The following is a 13,733-nucleotide window of genomic DNA, read 5'->3' on the forward strand; positions in this document are numbered from 1 at the left end:
CCTAGGATTTCCTTTTTGATTCAAAACACACATTGTTAAATAATTGTGGCTGAGAGGTTAACTGTACATATCCAACTACTGAAATTGTTTCTCCAGGCAATATGAACTTGTTGCTTTTTAATATTTTGAATTTCTCAGCTCATTTGGAAATAAAGAATTTTTAGTGTGGCTGGATCGTGATTGCTGGGAAAAACATAATCACAATTGTTCAGAGTTTCTTAGAACACGCTTTCAGTGTGCAGTCTTTTTCCTATTAAGGGCTAAATTCTGGTCTTATGTTTTACATAATGCTCCAGTCTCAATTCGTTAACATACCATATTTGATGTTGCCACAGTGGAATCCGTGGACTTCAGTAATAAATTTTCAGTTAATTTCACTGAAACCAATATAACTTCACTAATTTAAATCTGAAGTAACTGAAGATAAAAATGTTCTGTGAAAGGTTTTATTTTTAAAGGAAATCTGGAAAGAATGAAAATGAACTGTATGCATTTGCACTGAAATAAGTGTGGTGGAAGGCTTAATTGATCTCCACAATTCTGTGAATTAAAATGGTTGCACACTGAACTGAAACTCATAAACTAAAAAGTTCGTAACGCTTCCCAAATTATTATAAAGCATAGACCTGCACATTGAAATATAGATATTTGTTTCATTGTGTAGAAATTTGTGCATACTTGCTTTTATCTGAATAAATTCACTCATTTCAAACTTTTATAAGACATCTAACATCATTTTTCCTAGGAAAAACTTCTTTTCTTGCAGATTTAGGCAGTATTTTTAATGCTTGTTAGTTTTGAAATTGTTGGATATCTTTATTACAAGACGAGAATATTTTTGAGTTCTTTTCTAAACCTTTTATATACACTAGAAAAAATTACACTAAATGGCCCCAAATATTCTTCTCTGTGCTGAGAATAACACTGGCAATTTTTAGCTCAGAGAATAGCTGTTTTGGGGAAGATGTATAAGGATGTAATCAGAGGCTTAAAATGCTTTTATACTAGGAAGTGAATAGAATGTGTTTCTAGGTTACACCTGCACTTCAGCTAACTCTGGAGATCAATTCTGATAAAAGTATCTTAAACTTTCTATATAATCTGGCAACATGTACAATGCCTTTTTATTTTTCTTTTCTTTTCTTCTTCTTCGTATTTATATGCCCAGTGTATTCCACTCTTTGTGGAGGCTGTTCTGGATCGATTAACTAGGGGAGTTAAAACAAGCGAGCTTCGTACCATGTGTCTTCAGGTTGCCATAGCTGCACTCTACTACAATCCTGACCTACTTCTGCACACCTTAGAGAACATCAGATTTCCACACAATCCTGAGCCCATCACTGCACAGTTCATAAACCAGTGGATGAATGACACAGACTGTTTTCTTGGGCAAGTACTGTGTTGTTTTCTTTTAAAAATCCATGGATTTCAATTGTTTTGTTCGCTTCTGTATGTTGATGAAAGAGTTCTCATTCCTTGGTTAGTCTAAATAACAGTAATCCATATCAGGTCTAACTGCTGCGATGCCAGTGAAGGTGACCTATGTCCACATAACATTTCCAGGTGTGTTGAGCCACATGCCGAATTTTCCATGTTGTGAGGACACAAGAGTACAATACATATTTCAGAATTCTTTTAAGTTCTTTAATCACAAACTGTCTGCTGCACCAAGAGATGGTCCAACATGCATTGATGGTAGTATTCAGAGCTGGCCAGCAGGATTTCAGAGATGTTAACTTTTTTTTTCTGAAACACTGTATGCATATTTTCTGTTCTATATTTCATAAAGTATTTTTAACTGCTCCACCTAATGTTAAAAAACATTCTGTCCAGTGAATCCCACATTCTGATTTTAATCCCTGCGAGTTGTTCGTTATCAACTTGCATATTTATCACTATGCTATGGATGTACTAATTGTTTAGCATGCTTCTGAACTTAGACTTCATTCCAGCCTTCCTTGAACATTTGTGTACATTGCATGAGTGTGCACTTGGGCAGGAGCTGAACATTTGTAAAGTAAATGAAGGTGGACAAAGCCTGTCATCACATAGCTAAGCATGCACTCAGTGCTTTTCGGATGTGAAGTCCAGTGCTTGACAGTTAGTGCTTGTCTCTCAGCTAAGATGTGGTGTCGAACTGTAAGATTCAAATCCACTTAAGGGCAAAGCAGGCAGTCAGATGTAGTTAACAGCTACCTCTCATCTTCCTGCTATGAGTTACGTTTTCTCAATGGAGGCTGACATCTGACTGCAGGTGTACAGATAAGCTTAGAATGAGTCTTCTCTGTGCACGGTCTATGCCAACAGACTAAGTGAAGTGTCAGCATGCTAGCAATCATGCTGTGAATGAACATGGGCTGAGACAGGCAGCTCCTCACCCATAGATGCATACCTTATTTTAGATTGTCCTTCTTTTCCTGCCTCGTTTTTATTGGTGCAGTTTTGTCTTTCCAATTCTAAGCAAGTCTCTAGGGACCTTCTTATAAGAGGGTTTCTCCACTCCCCAGTCATCCAAGTAGCTTTTCTCCATACCAATTCCTATGCAAGTTAATCTCCCTGAACAGAATTATATGCCATCTTGGTATAGCTGCATTATTGCCTCAGTGTCTGTCCTGAATTTAGAACTGTGTTGTGCATTAGAGCACTGCATCACCTTTTTCGTAACTGTAATAAAATGGAGATTCCAAATCAATCAGTGACTAACTGGTATAGCCAGGCTTTGCTTTCAGCATGTCCTTTGCAGTATTTTTAGAACACATACCAAATAATACACAGTAAAAATTGTTTTCCTCCCTCCTCTGTCCTAAGTACAGTTTAGTGGGACAATAATGAAAGTGTAGTAGTTTGTAGAATTGCATCATATTTCAGGTTTGCAGGTTAATTCTATCTGTTTTACTAGAATGAAAACCGCTTGGAGATAGAAGAGAAATTTGTTGTATACAGGTTTTGTGCAGCAGCTTCCCCATTCGTGTCTGTATTTGAAGGTATTACCATAGCAGTCTCTTCTTGAAGAAAAAAAAAGTATTAAATCAACTGGATAAAAAGTGGGGAAAAAAATTCTCTTACTCACTAAGCAAAACCAGATGGTTCATACTATCACCAGCATTGTGACTTCTTCTACCTGCTATGTGTACAAAATGTCTACAGCACATCCTGTATCTAAACATAAATACACATCAATTAGAGGGGTAACTTGAATTGGTGACAAAGAAGGCATAAAGAACCCAGTGTCCCTCATTTCTCTTTGGAGTGCCAGTGGCTGAAAAATGGTACCTTTAAGTCTCTCTCTCCCACATCTCATGGTAATGTTATTGTTAATTATTGAATTATTTTTATATCTACCCACTTAAGGATTTCCATGAACCTATTTTTTTTCCTTTTTTATGGCTGAAGCAAAGTTCTTGAGATTCAAGTCTTTGTGCTGTCATTTTATTCTACTGCATATCAAATGCTGAACTCATACAGAGACAGTAGGAAAGAAGATGTTCCCTACAGATGGTAAACTTGTCATACCTTTTTAAAAAGAAATAAAAAATGAAAGAGATTTATGGCCTTAAACAGTTCATGCTGGAGCATTCAGTGAGAAACTAGTCAAATCCAGAGGTGAAAAATGCTGCAGATCTGACTAGGCTCCAACCTCCATTACTCCTGTGAGCTACAGCTTAACTTTCAGTTCTTTTGTGTTGCTTTTCAAAAAGAATCAGCTACTGCAACTACTGTTCAACTGAAGTCTTCTTCAGAGCTGAGACAAAAGTTGACAAAGCCTATGAAAATGAAACATGGAGATCATGTTGCTAGATTCTGCTCATACTCTGCACTTGAATGGCAGCAGAAGATTAAAATTTATCTCTTTGATCTGCTGCTACCAGCAGTGACGTAAATCATAGAATCACAGAATGGATTGGGTTGGAAGGGAACTTGAAGCTCATCCAGTTCCAACCCCCCTGCCACTGGCAGGGACACCTTCAACTAGACCAGGTTGCTCCAAGCCCCCGTGTCCAACCCGGCCTTGCAGCCACAGCTTCTCTGGGCACCCTGTGCCAGTGCCTCACCACCCTCATAGTGAAGAACTTCTTCCCAGTGTGTCGTGGTTTAAGCCCAGCTGGTAACTTGGAACCACGCAGCCATCGGTGTTATCAGTATTGTTCCCAGACTGAAAGTCAAAAACACAGCACTGCACCAGCTACTAAGAAGGAGAAAAAATGACTGCTGTAGCTGAACCCAGGACACAGTGTCTAATCTGAATCTGGAGGCCCCAGAGTAGAAGAGGAGGTGTGTAGTATCATTGAGTATTCCCAATGTGTGACATGTACTGAGGACATGATGGACTTGACATGAGGAAACATTACTGGGAGGGTGGTCCCCACCCCACTGTCTCCTGCTAAGGGCCCAGGGGACATGTCTCGGCTCAGCCTGGGGCCGTCAGTCCCTGCCAGAGCCATGCTGTGCCTGTGCCTGTCCCTGTCTCCTGAATGCGTCTAGGACCTGCACTGCAGAGAGCTGCTTTCCTGGGTGGCTGCTTTAGGCCTAGGGCATCACTTGTCATGCAAAGTTGTAGGCATCCCATAGCATAACCTTTTCCATTTCTATTGTAGTCTAGTGTAGTCTATTCCATGCTACTCCACTCCATGCCTCTCCATTCAGTTCCATTCCCTGCACTCCCCCTGAGCTGAATAACAAGACTGTTCCGTTCCATTCTGTTCCATTCAGTTCCATTCCCTGCACTCACCCTGAGTTGAATAACAAGAATTTTATTTCCCTGCAGTGCCAGGGGTTTTCAAATCAGTTGTAAGACTCAGAACCTAGCGAAAGTGCAGAAGATTGCAATAAATCCACCTCCAGCTGTGAAGGACCAGGTGAATCTTACTGCCATTTCTTTGTCAGCCATGCAGGAAATCTGTGACTTACTGGTAACAGTGTCTCTTCAAGATGCTTTGTCCACATATCTCACACCCCTCTGTCCTTCTTCTGCTCCTATGAAGTCTCTGTACCTGAAGGTCCTGCCCTGCCAGCAGTAGGGTTGTCCATGTCTGCATGCTCTCAGGCTGGAGCCAACAGTGTTTGCCAAAAGAATGCAGTATCTCTTGCACCGTGCTTGTGAAGACATGAGATGGAATCCATGAAAATAATACATCTTGAGGAGGGAAGCAGTTATGGTAGGATACGTAACTGTTCTTCCATGTTATTAAAATGAGGAGACTATTTAAAACCGAAGAGAAATTTTGAATATTAAGAATGATCCAGGCAAGGAGAGCTCAGAACTCATTTTAAGATTGCATAAATCCAGTATGTCATTGTAGATGTTATACATCTATGAATGTGTGCCCATATTGCCCATGTGCCAGAGCATATTGTATTTATTTATTTTCAAATGTTTTCTACAAAAACTTCAAGCTGAAAAGCCATTTGTAGAAACATTTGTTCCTTACTGCTTTCCACCCTTTCCTTGACAGCTGAAATTTGGGTGAGAGTTCTGCATGACTTATGCTTACTCTCATACTAAAAATTCTTCTGTGAAATCTAGGGTGAAAAGAAAATCTAACTTGCTTCAAAAAACCCTCAGTAGCATTTCTTTTTTTTTTTTAGAAGGTGACTAGTGGGATTTATTTGATAGGAGTTTAAATAGTTAGAAATCTTAGTTTTCTCAGAGTTATATATAAAATCCCATTCTTGCACAGGAAAACAGGTTTGGTTCCAGCTTTGCAGCTAGAAGGAAATGGCTGATTATTTGCAGTTTGTCCAGGAACTGGGTTGCTGTAATAGAAAGCAACTTGATCCTCACATAAAGGAGCACAGCAAACCAGTAAGAAAAGGCTTAGTGTTTTCCCTTTGAAATACTTTCAGCTTGGTTTAAAATACTAAAGATTCTTAGACCTTTTTGTCCTGTCTTGGAAAGAAGTGTATTAGCAAGAAAAGGTCCTGCAGATTATGAAGACCACACACAGCTTGTTGAAAATAGACTCGCCTAAGAGTCGGGCATTGCACTGCCATGTGTTGCATGTTTAGCGCTCCAGGCTTGATACACCATTAAGGGAGCAAGCAGAGTTTGTGATTGTTAGGGAGGACTGTTGTGCGCTGCTGAGCAAGTAAGTATGGATCTTGAAGGACAAAGCACTGAGAGGAATTGTATCCAGGCTCCCTCGTGCAGAAGGAAGGGTGCCATTTGATAGCAAAGGAATGGTCTCCAAACCATCTTTTGCCATTACAAAAATACATAAATGACATAAAACTGTTTTGCTCGTTCAGTCTTGTGGGTAGTTGATTCAACTGGGGCGAAGTAGAATGCTGAACTTCCGGCAGGGCGGATGCTTATCCTGCTCTTCCTCTCTGCTGGCAGGTGGAAGAAACAAGTCTCTTTCTGACTCAGGTTCACTAAAGATGGCTTGATGCCTGGATTTCTGCTGTCCTTCTGGGGCATCCAGTAACATGCATATTCCAAATACATGTGTTCATTCTTATAACTTCCCTGTTTAGAAGGTTGAAAATGGAGCATGACAAATACGCTGTATTTTTTGTCCATTTGGGCTGCTTCCTGATGATGACTCTCAGTGCTTGATTCTTGCAAAACTTTTGTCTGCTGTCCAGAAAAGACAGTTTAGTATGAAGTGAAGCTACTCATTACTAAGATTTTATTTTTTTTTTACATTTTACTGTGTTGCATTTTACAATTGGCATTGTGTAATGGTAGCTTTTTCAAATGTATTATAAAAGGTAGTGCCAAGTGTCATTAGCTATTCTGGTGCATGTACACAGAAATTTCATGGCTTCCCAGTGTCAAGATGCAGGGTGAAGTCTTGTGCATAGATTACAGAGCTTTGGTCAAACTTGGATGAAAGTGCTGGCAGAGAGAGGAGGTAGAAAAAGTTCTTCCTTTTTGTAGCTGCAGTAAGGACAACTGTCCCCAAAAAGCTATGCATCATTCAGAGGTAGCATCATCATTAGCTTGGATTTTGGTCTTCACAGTGTTGGCACAAGAGCAAATGGCAGTGAGCTTGTTTTCAACATAAATAAACTGACAGGAGTAAGGGGCTTAGGTTTTGTTTGGTTGGGTTTGTTTTTTTTGTGAAAGCAGACTATTCCCCTGACTCAGTTTCCTTCATTGATTCATATGCCCTCTTTTGAGCCCCATTCCTTCTGTAAAGAAAGTATTGCAGTTAGTGATGGAAGGACGCTCTTCGCCTGCTTACGTTTTGGTACATTTTTCAACACGTGTAATGGAGCAGCCAAACCTAACATGACAAAGTGTGTCATTTGATATGCTAGTTGACTTTGTTTTTCTTGGAAGGTCTTCTGTGATCGTAATGTTACACATGGTCATATGTAATTTATTGTTGTTGTCAGCTACTCTGAGAATGGAGTCACTTCACTAAGCCTTAACAGGACGAGCAACATGGGAGGTGTAATGAAAACCCTTTCAGATCCCCAGCCTTGTTCAAGCACGTGTAAAGCTCAGAAAGCTGCAATACACAATCACTTGTGTTACTTAGAGAGTATTATAGTCCAGTAGCATGTTATATGGGATCTTTGATAATTAAATTATAAGCACTTTAAAAATTGTATTTCTATAGCAATTTTTGAAGTGGTGGATTAAGCTGGCTGTTCATCTGTAAGCTTTATTGCAGTCTGTGGTACACATCTTATTAGTTTCATCTCTTTCAACTTGTATCCTCTTCATACCAAAGTAAAACTGATTCGTTAGTAGAAGTATCTACCAAGAGTCTGGAGGATGGCCATTTTCTGCGAGCTCTGGAGGTTTGCTTGGTTTCTGTAGGTCTCTGGCTGGAACTGCTTGTCCTGCAGAAGGCTTTCACGGAGGCTGTCAGCGTCAAATTGAATAGTTCAAACAAAACAAGTTCCTCTCAAGCCCTTAATAGCAAAATACCATAATGTTAGAGAAGAGTTGAACACTACTGGTGTTTCCAGTAAAGAAGAACCAAAGAGAGGCAGTTAGAGAATTTTTCCCTGTCTTGTTTGCAAATAACTTGTATTTCTAGAAGTGAAAATCAGTTCTTATTTCTAAAAGCATGTAGGCTCTTACCTAGTTTCCTGGCTATGGTCACATAAAAATCTCTCTGCTACTAATGTAATGATTTTCTTTCCCTTCAGTTATCTATAGTTTACTTGTTTTACTGAAAGTCTGTTCATTTGCAAGTTCTCTGTTTGAGTGTACTGTATTCTTGATACAGTGGAATTATTTCCCTGCTTTCACTAGAGTTAGCAATGTGTCTCAAGTTAGTGTGGAAACTGGATGTATAATACAGCCATTCTGGTGGACTGTTAATAAATATGTTTAAATACAGCTAGCCCTGCCGCATTCCATAAATGCACATTGCAATTCAGTGGATTCTTGCTTATCATTACTCTTCACTAATAATCCTTTTGTTAATTTCAATTCCTGCAACAGTACTGCTATTGAAGCCAAGGCAAATTAATTTTCCATCCTATTTAATGATGATAATCTGTATCAAATGCTATATTAAAGACAAGATATTCTACATAATTATTAAGCAGTATTTATTTAGCATTACAAACTTTGCATTTGGCAAGCAGAAGCAGTTGTTCCAGGAATTTTACCAGTTTTTCAAAGGTGTTTAATTGATATTGGATAAGTACTTTCCAGTGGTGAGCTTGGCAACAGAACAAAGGAAATAATATGTTTAGGAGCTTCGAACATACACTTTGAACATAGTCTTTGTGACATTGTCTTCTGCCATGCCAAACACCAGGCCTTTAATGTTCTCTATATATCCTTGCACTGAAAATCTGTTATGTAACAACAAATGTGTGTTGTTTCAGACTCCATGACAGAAAGATGTGCATAATAGGACTGAGCATCCTAATGGAATTGCAGAACCGACCGCCTGCAGTGGATGCTGTGGCTGCCCAGATTGTCCCTTCAATCCTCCTCCTCTTCCTGGGCTTAAAACAAGTTTGTGCCTCACGAGAACTCACAGAACATGAGGATCATGCTAAAGATGAAAAACACGTTGCAGAAGATAATGGTAAAATCTCCCCTTTTCACATTGTGGATTTTGTCTGGATTTAATTTAAAGGGGGTAAGGAATTGCAGTTCATTTTTAAGACTCATTAGTCTGCTGAAAATAGCTCAGCTTACTGGGTGCTCGAAGATCATCTTAGGAATTGATTTTTCCTCCCAAAAGGTTTCAGTGTGTAACAGCTAACACTTTGTGAAAGGGTAGTACTTGTTTAAGAGTAACAGTAGAACTTGCAAGTCCACTCTTCTGGGTTGTGAAAGCGCTTTGTCTTTTCACATAGGCAGCAGGACTTTGCCAGGACTGCACTGGTTATATTCTTGAGTCCTGAAAAGAAGCTGTTCCTAGTACCCAACTAGTTGAAAAACCCATTTTGTTGCACTTCAAAGGAAATTCCAGCAAGTTTTCTTTGTCCAAATGGAAAGTGATTTGTAAAGTAGGGTTTGAGACAGCTGAGGTTCCTGGAGTAGACTCTTGCTGCCAGAAGAGGAAAAACATCAAAGATAGATACCTTGTAGAGGGAATTGTGGGGAGTGAATTTTACACAGCATTGCAGGCTGTATTTGACTTGGAACAGGAGATAAATGGTTTGAGGTCTAAAAATTAGATTGGATGTAAGCAGATTATGTAATCCACTCAAATTTCACACGATTGTTTTGTAATGGAATTACAGAGTTCTCGATGCACAGGAATACGCCATGGAGACAGCACAGTAGTTTTCAAATCTCTGTGATTCTGTCCCTGCTCATTGCAGATACTTACCTGTTTTCTTTCTAAACTGTTAAAGCAAGAAGAACCGAAGGTTTAGAATTGGAGGGGGATTTTTTAAATCTTGATTATATTTTCCATTAAGTAAGAAATAGCAGTGTCTGGAATCGCGTGTTGGAGTTGCATTTAATTCAGGATATAATAGTTGTTTCGTAAATGGATCTGAAGGTAAAGCTAAGCAAAGGATGCAATTTTAAGTTTGTTCAAATAAGGGAGCACTATGAAGAACAGCAAGCAGGCATTTGGTCTGCATTTGGTCTTCTCTTTGTTTTGTGTCTATTTGTGAAGTCTGTGCAAGTCTCTATTTGTTCATTTGCCCCTCTACTCTGCTCTCATGAGATTCCACTTGGAGGACTGTGTGCAGTTCTGGTGTCCTCAACATAAGAAGGACATGGAGCTGCTGGAGCAAGTCCAGAGGAGGGCCACGAGGACGATAAGGGGGCTACAGAACCTCCCCTATGAAGACAGGCTGAGAAAATTGGGGCTGTTTAGCCTGGAGAAGAGAAGGTTGAGTGGAGACTTCATAGCAGCCTTCCAGTATCTAAAAGGGGCCTACAAAGATACAGGAGAGGGACTTTTTGTCAGGGATTGTAGCAATAGGACAAGGGGTAATGGATTCAAACTTAAAAAGGGGAAGTTCAGGTTAGATATAAGCAAGAAGTTCTTTACTGTGAGGATGGCACTGGTTGCTCAAAGAAGGGGTGAATGCTCCATCCCTGGCAGTGTTCAAGGCTAGGCTGGATGGGACCTTGAGCAACATAGTCTAATGTGAGATGTTCCTGCCCATGGCAGTGGGGTGGGAATTAGATGATCTTAAGGTCCTTTCCAACCCAAACCATTCTGTGATTCTGCGGTAATTTAAAAAGCACAGTGGTGAAGCACTTTGACAAAGACACATTTCATAAAAATTTTTGGATCCTGTATTTGCACTGTGACTGCATAAATGAAAGAAGAAAAAAGATGGCAGTTTCACATTCCCCAGGTGTGCTTAGGAACAGAAGTTTAACTGACCTTGAACATAGGAAACATTTTAACAGCTTTATTTTTCCAATTCTTTTAAGACTTTAGGGGAAGGGTGATAACAGAGGGTCCCCTTTCCAGGCAAAACCTAATGGTTCTTCATTCGTAAGTCATTGTTTCCTCATACTTTTTAAACTTTGCTTGACAAAACACATCAATGCTTTTGCAGAAGAGATACCAAGTGATGAGGAGGAGGCAAATGAAGTGAGCCAGGCAATGCAAGAGAACCATAGTGGAGGAGGAGGAGGAGGTGGTGGAGGAGGAGAGGAAGAGGATGAAGATGATGATGATGATGACTGGGATGAAGACGCATTGGAAGAGACTGCTCTTGAAGGATTCAGCACACCTCTTGACCTTGAAAATGGTGTTGATGAATACCAGTTTTTTACGCAAGCACTTCTAAGTATGTGTTTGCAAGTTGGCAGAATGACATAATATGATGAAATAGTTTGGAGATGTTTATGATCATCCTTTTCTTTTTAGGAGTAATAATTTAGATTAGTGAAACTGGAAAATGTGCTTTTACTTTCTAATGTTAGTCGTAAGATTTTTTGCTTACGAGTACTGCAAAAACAAATGGTAGCAAATACAGCCAGAGATTAATTCTCTTCATGTTCTCTTTCAGAACATTTCAATCATAGCCTAAATAAATGGGACTTGGTCACTAGAGGGACTCCTATATATAGAAATACTTGTCATATTCTAGATGTTAAAATCATAATGGAGAAATTATTTTCTGCCTTTTCTGTTTGACTAATCCAGTTGCTTTTAGTTTTGGTATGAGTTTTAAATTAGAAGATTCACTTCATCATTGTCCATAAATAATGGACACATGGTTAACTTCATTTTATAAAGCAGAGGGATTTAATTAAGTTCCCCAAAATGGATTGCTTCTATTACAGTGGGTATTCTGTGCTAAGAAAACTGACAGGAATACTGAACCCATTTTGCAGTGCAAATTCTGTTTTAAAACCAACCAGGGATTCCATGTGTTTCATTTTGCTCTTCTGAAATTAACTTGCTATGTAACGTGATAATCACTTTTCATTCATTGCTGTTCTAACAGCGGTGCAGAGCCGAGATGCAGCCTGGTACCATTCGCTGACAGCACCACTGAGTGAGGATCAGAAGAAACAGCTGCAGGAAATTTATACATTAGCAGAACACCGACGAAATGCTGCAGGTGAGTCACTTTTCTGGGGCCATTTTATCTGTTGCAGAGATGCTGGAACTGCATCTAATCTGTAACAACAGAGAAAACAAATCTCTGTTGTTGTAAATGTGCCAGTTAAAACTTCCTGAGAAGCACAAGTGGGATATCACACTGATATTATTCCTTGCCTGGAAGTGTGTGTTATTCAGATTACTCTTGCTTCCAATTAATTGCCTTCTCATTGCCATGTGCTGCTGTTTGAACAGGGTACAAACTAGCTTTGCACAATCTGACATTTGAAATGAAGAGGAAATTAAGGCAATATCTAGCTGTCAGCCGGGCAATTGATGAAGATATCTATAGATTATTATGTGTTTAACAGTTCTGTGACTTTTTAACTGTTAACATTACTGTCAGTCAGTGTAAGGTTTTAGATGTTTAGACAGCTTGCATCATGGAAAATAAATTCATACTTAATCAAAAATCATGCAGAATAGTATAACATGGACTGGTTCTATAGAGGATTAATTCCTAAGCTTATTTCTCAGTTCTAGTGGTGTGTGCATTTATGCATTTAGAGAAAATCTGAGTGTAATTTATTACTGTCACTGCATTTAGCGAATGATATTTTGGCTCAGTTGAGAGTTTTTTCCACAACTTCGTATTCGTAGCTGAGCTGTGTTGTCTCCGACAAAAGCATTTTCTATAGGCTATTTTTCAAATCCTTTCCCTTCTTTCAATTCTAGAGACTAAGACAATAGAACAACAAAGTGGTTACACATTTGACAACAAAGGACTGATCACAGCATTTAACTTTGCTGGAAGTACTACCGGTGGCAACTGAAGGATCAGCTACAAAGGTCAATGGAAAGGGTCTCATCTTTACATTTTCTTGAAATCATCGTGACTTCTGAGTGATAGGGGAGGGTAATTTAATGCTGCTGAAGGTTTTCTGGAAAATAGCAGTGTGCTTCCCCCACCAGAATGCTCTTTCTAACCAGCTACTGTAATGTACAAATTCTTGTGGTGTTTTTATAATTTGATGGATGGAAAGGAAACATTTGTCCTCAAGGAAACCGAATGACTGGGAGGAGCCAGGCTGCATCTGATTGAGTTGCACTTCTCAGGTTTTTGCTGTGCAGAATTGATAGATTCATATGGATAACAGTGCCTTCTGTTGTACATGGATTGCCTGAACAAATGGATTTTGGAGTGCATTATAATTTTTTAAGTGTAAGGACATTTCTTGGTACACTGTAAGCCTTGGTTCCATGTTTTCCAGTCATCTGCTTTTTACTACTCGGTTCAGTTGTTTGTCAGTTGCATATGCATTGCTGGATTCAGAATATTATCTCATCTTCTCTGTTTGGTGCACACCAAATGTGTAGAGGGAAGTGTCTGTTGGAGTTGCAGAGCATACACTGGTTATGTCAAAGGGTCTTAACAAAATTGCAGATTTTCCCTTAATGCAGTAGTCTTAAATTATTTCTCTTAGCCATGAAATCAACTTCCTTGTGTTATGATGGCATACATGGCAGGTGGCTACCCTAAACCTACACTGATATCACCTCCTGCCTGGGCAAACAGTGTGGCCCTCACATGTAGGTGTTCTACATGACAGCTTTTTATTCCCACTATTTTTGATGAATATTGGATTTTAATTGGGATTCTATAAACCTCTTTTCTGGTTTTATTCATTCATTACCATTCCAGTGGTAGTAACGAGTAATGTGGTACAAAATATTTACAATATTTTCTTTATCTTGGTAGAAGAAAAACAGCTCCAAACTTATTTCTTC

The 13,733-nt window shown here is 39.2% G+C and overlaps 1 protein-coding gene across 1 annotated transcript in view; it reads left to right on the forward strand.

Annotated features, from left to right (window-relative positions):
• IPO8 (importin 8) overlaps positions 1–13,398 on the forward strand; it is a gene marked incomplete at its 5' end in the record, with an annotated part of 37,681 nt that extends 24,283 nt beyond the window's left edge. The window contains 5 exons of the mRNA XM_010009888.1: positions 1,169–1,389; positions 8,797–9,002; positions 10,951–11,184; positions 11,848–11,964; positions 12,681–13,398. Of these exons, the coding sequence (XP_010008190.1) occupies positions 1,169–1,389; positions 8,797–9,002; positions 10,951–11,184; positions 11,848–11,964; positions 12,681–12,778 (876 nt within the window). The remainder of the gene's footprint in view (positions 1–1,168; positions 1,390–8,796; positions 9,003–10,950; positions 11,185–11,847; positions 11,965–12,680) is intronic.
• Positions 13,399–13,733: the final 335 nt, after the last annotated feature.

This window comes from Nestor notabilis, unplaced genomic scaffold, assembly GCF_000696875.1.
Source record: "Nestor notabilis isolate BGI_N333 unplaced genomic scaffold, ASM69687v1 scaffold9952, whole genome shotgun sequence".
Taxonomy (NCBI): Eukaryota; Metazoa; Chordata; class Aves; order Psittaciformes; family Psittacidae; genus Nestor; species Nestor notabilis.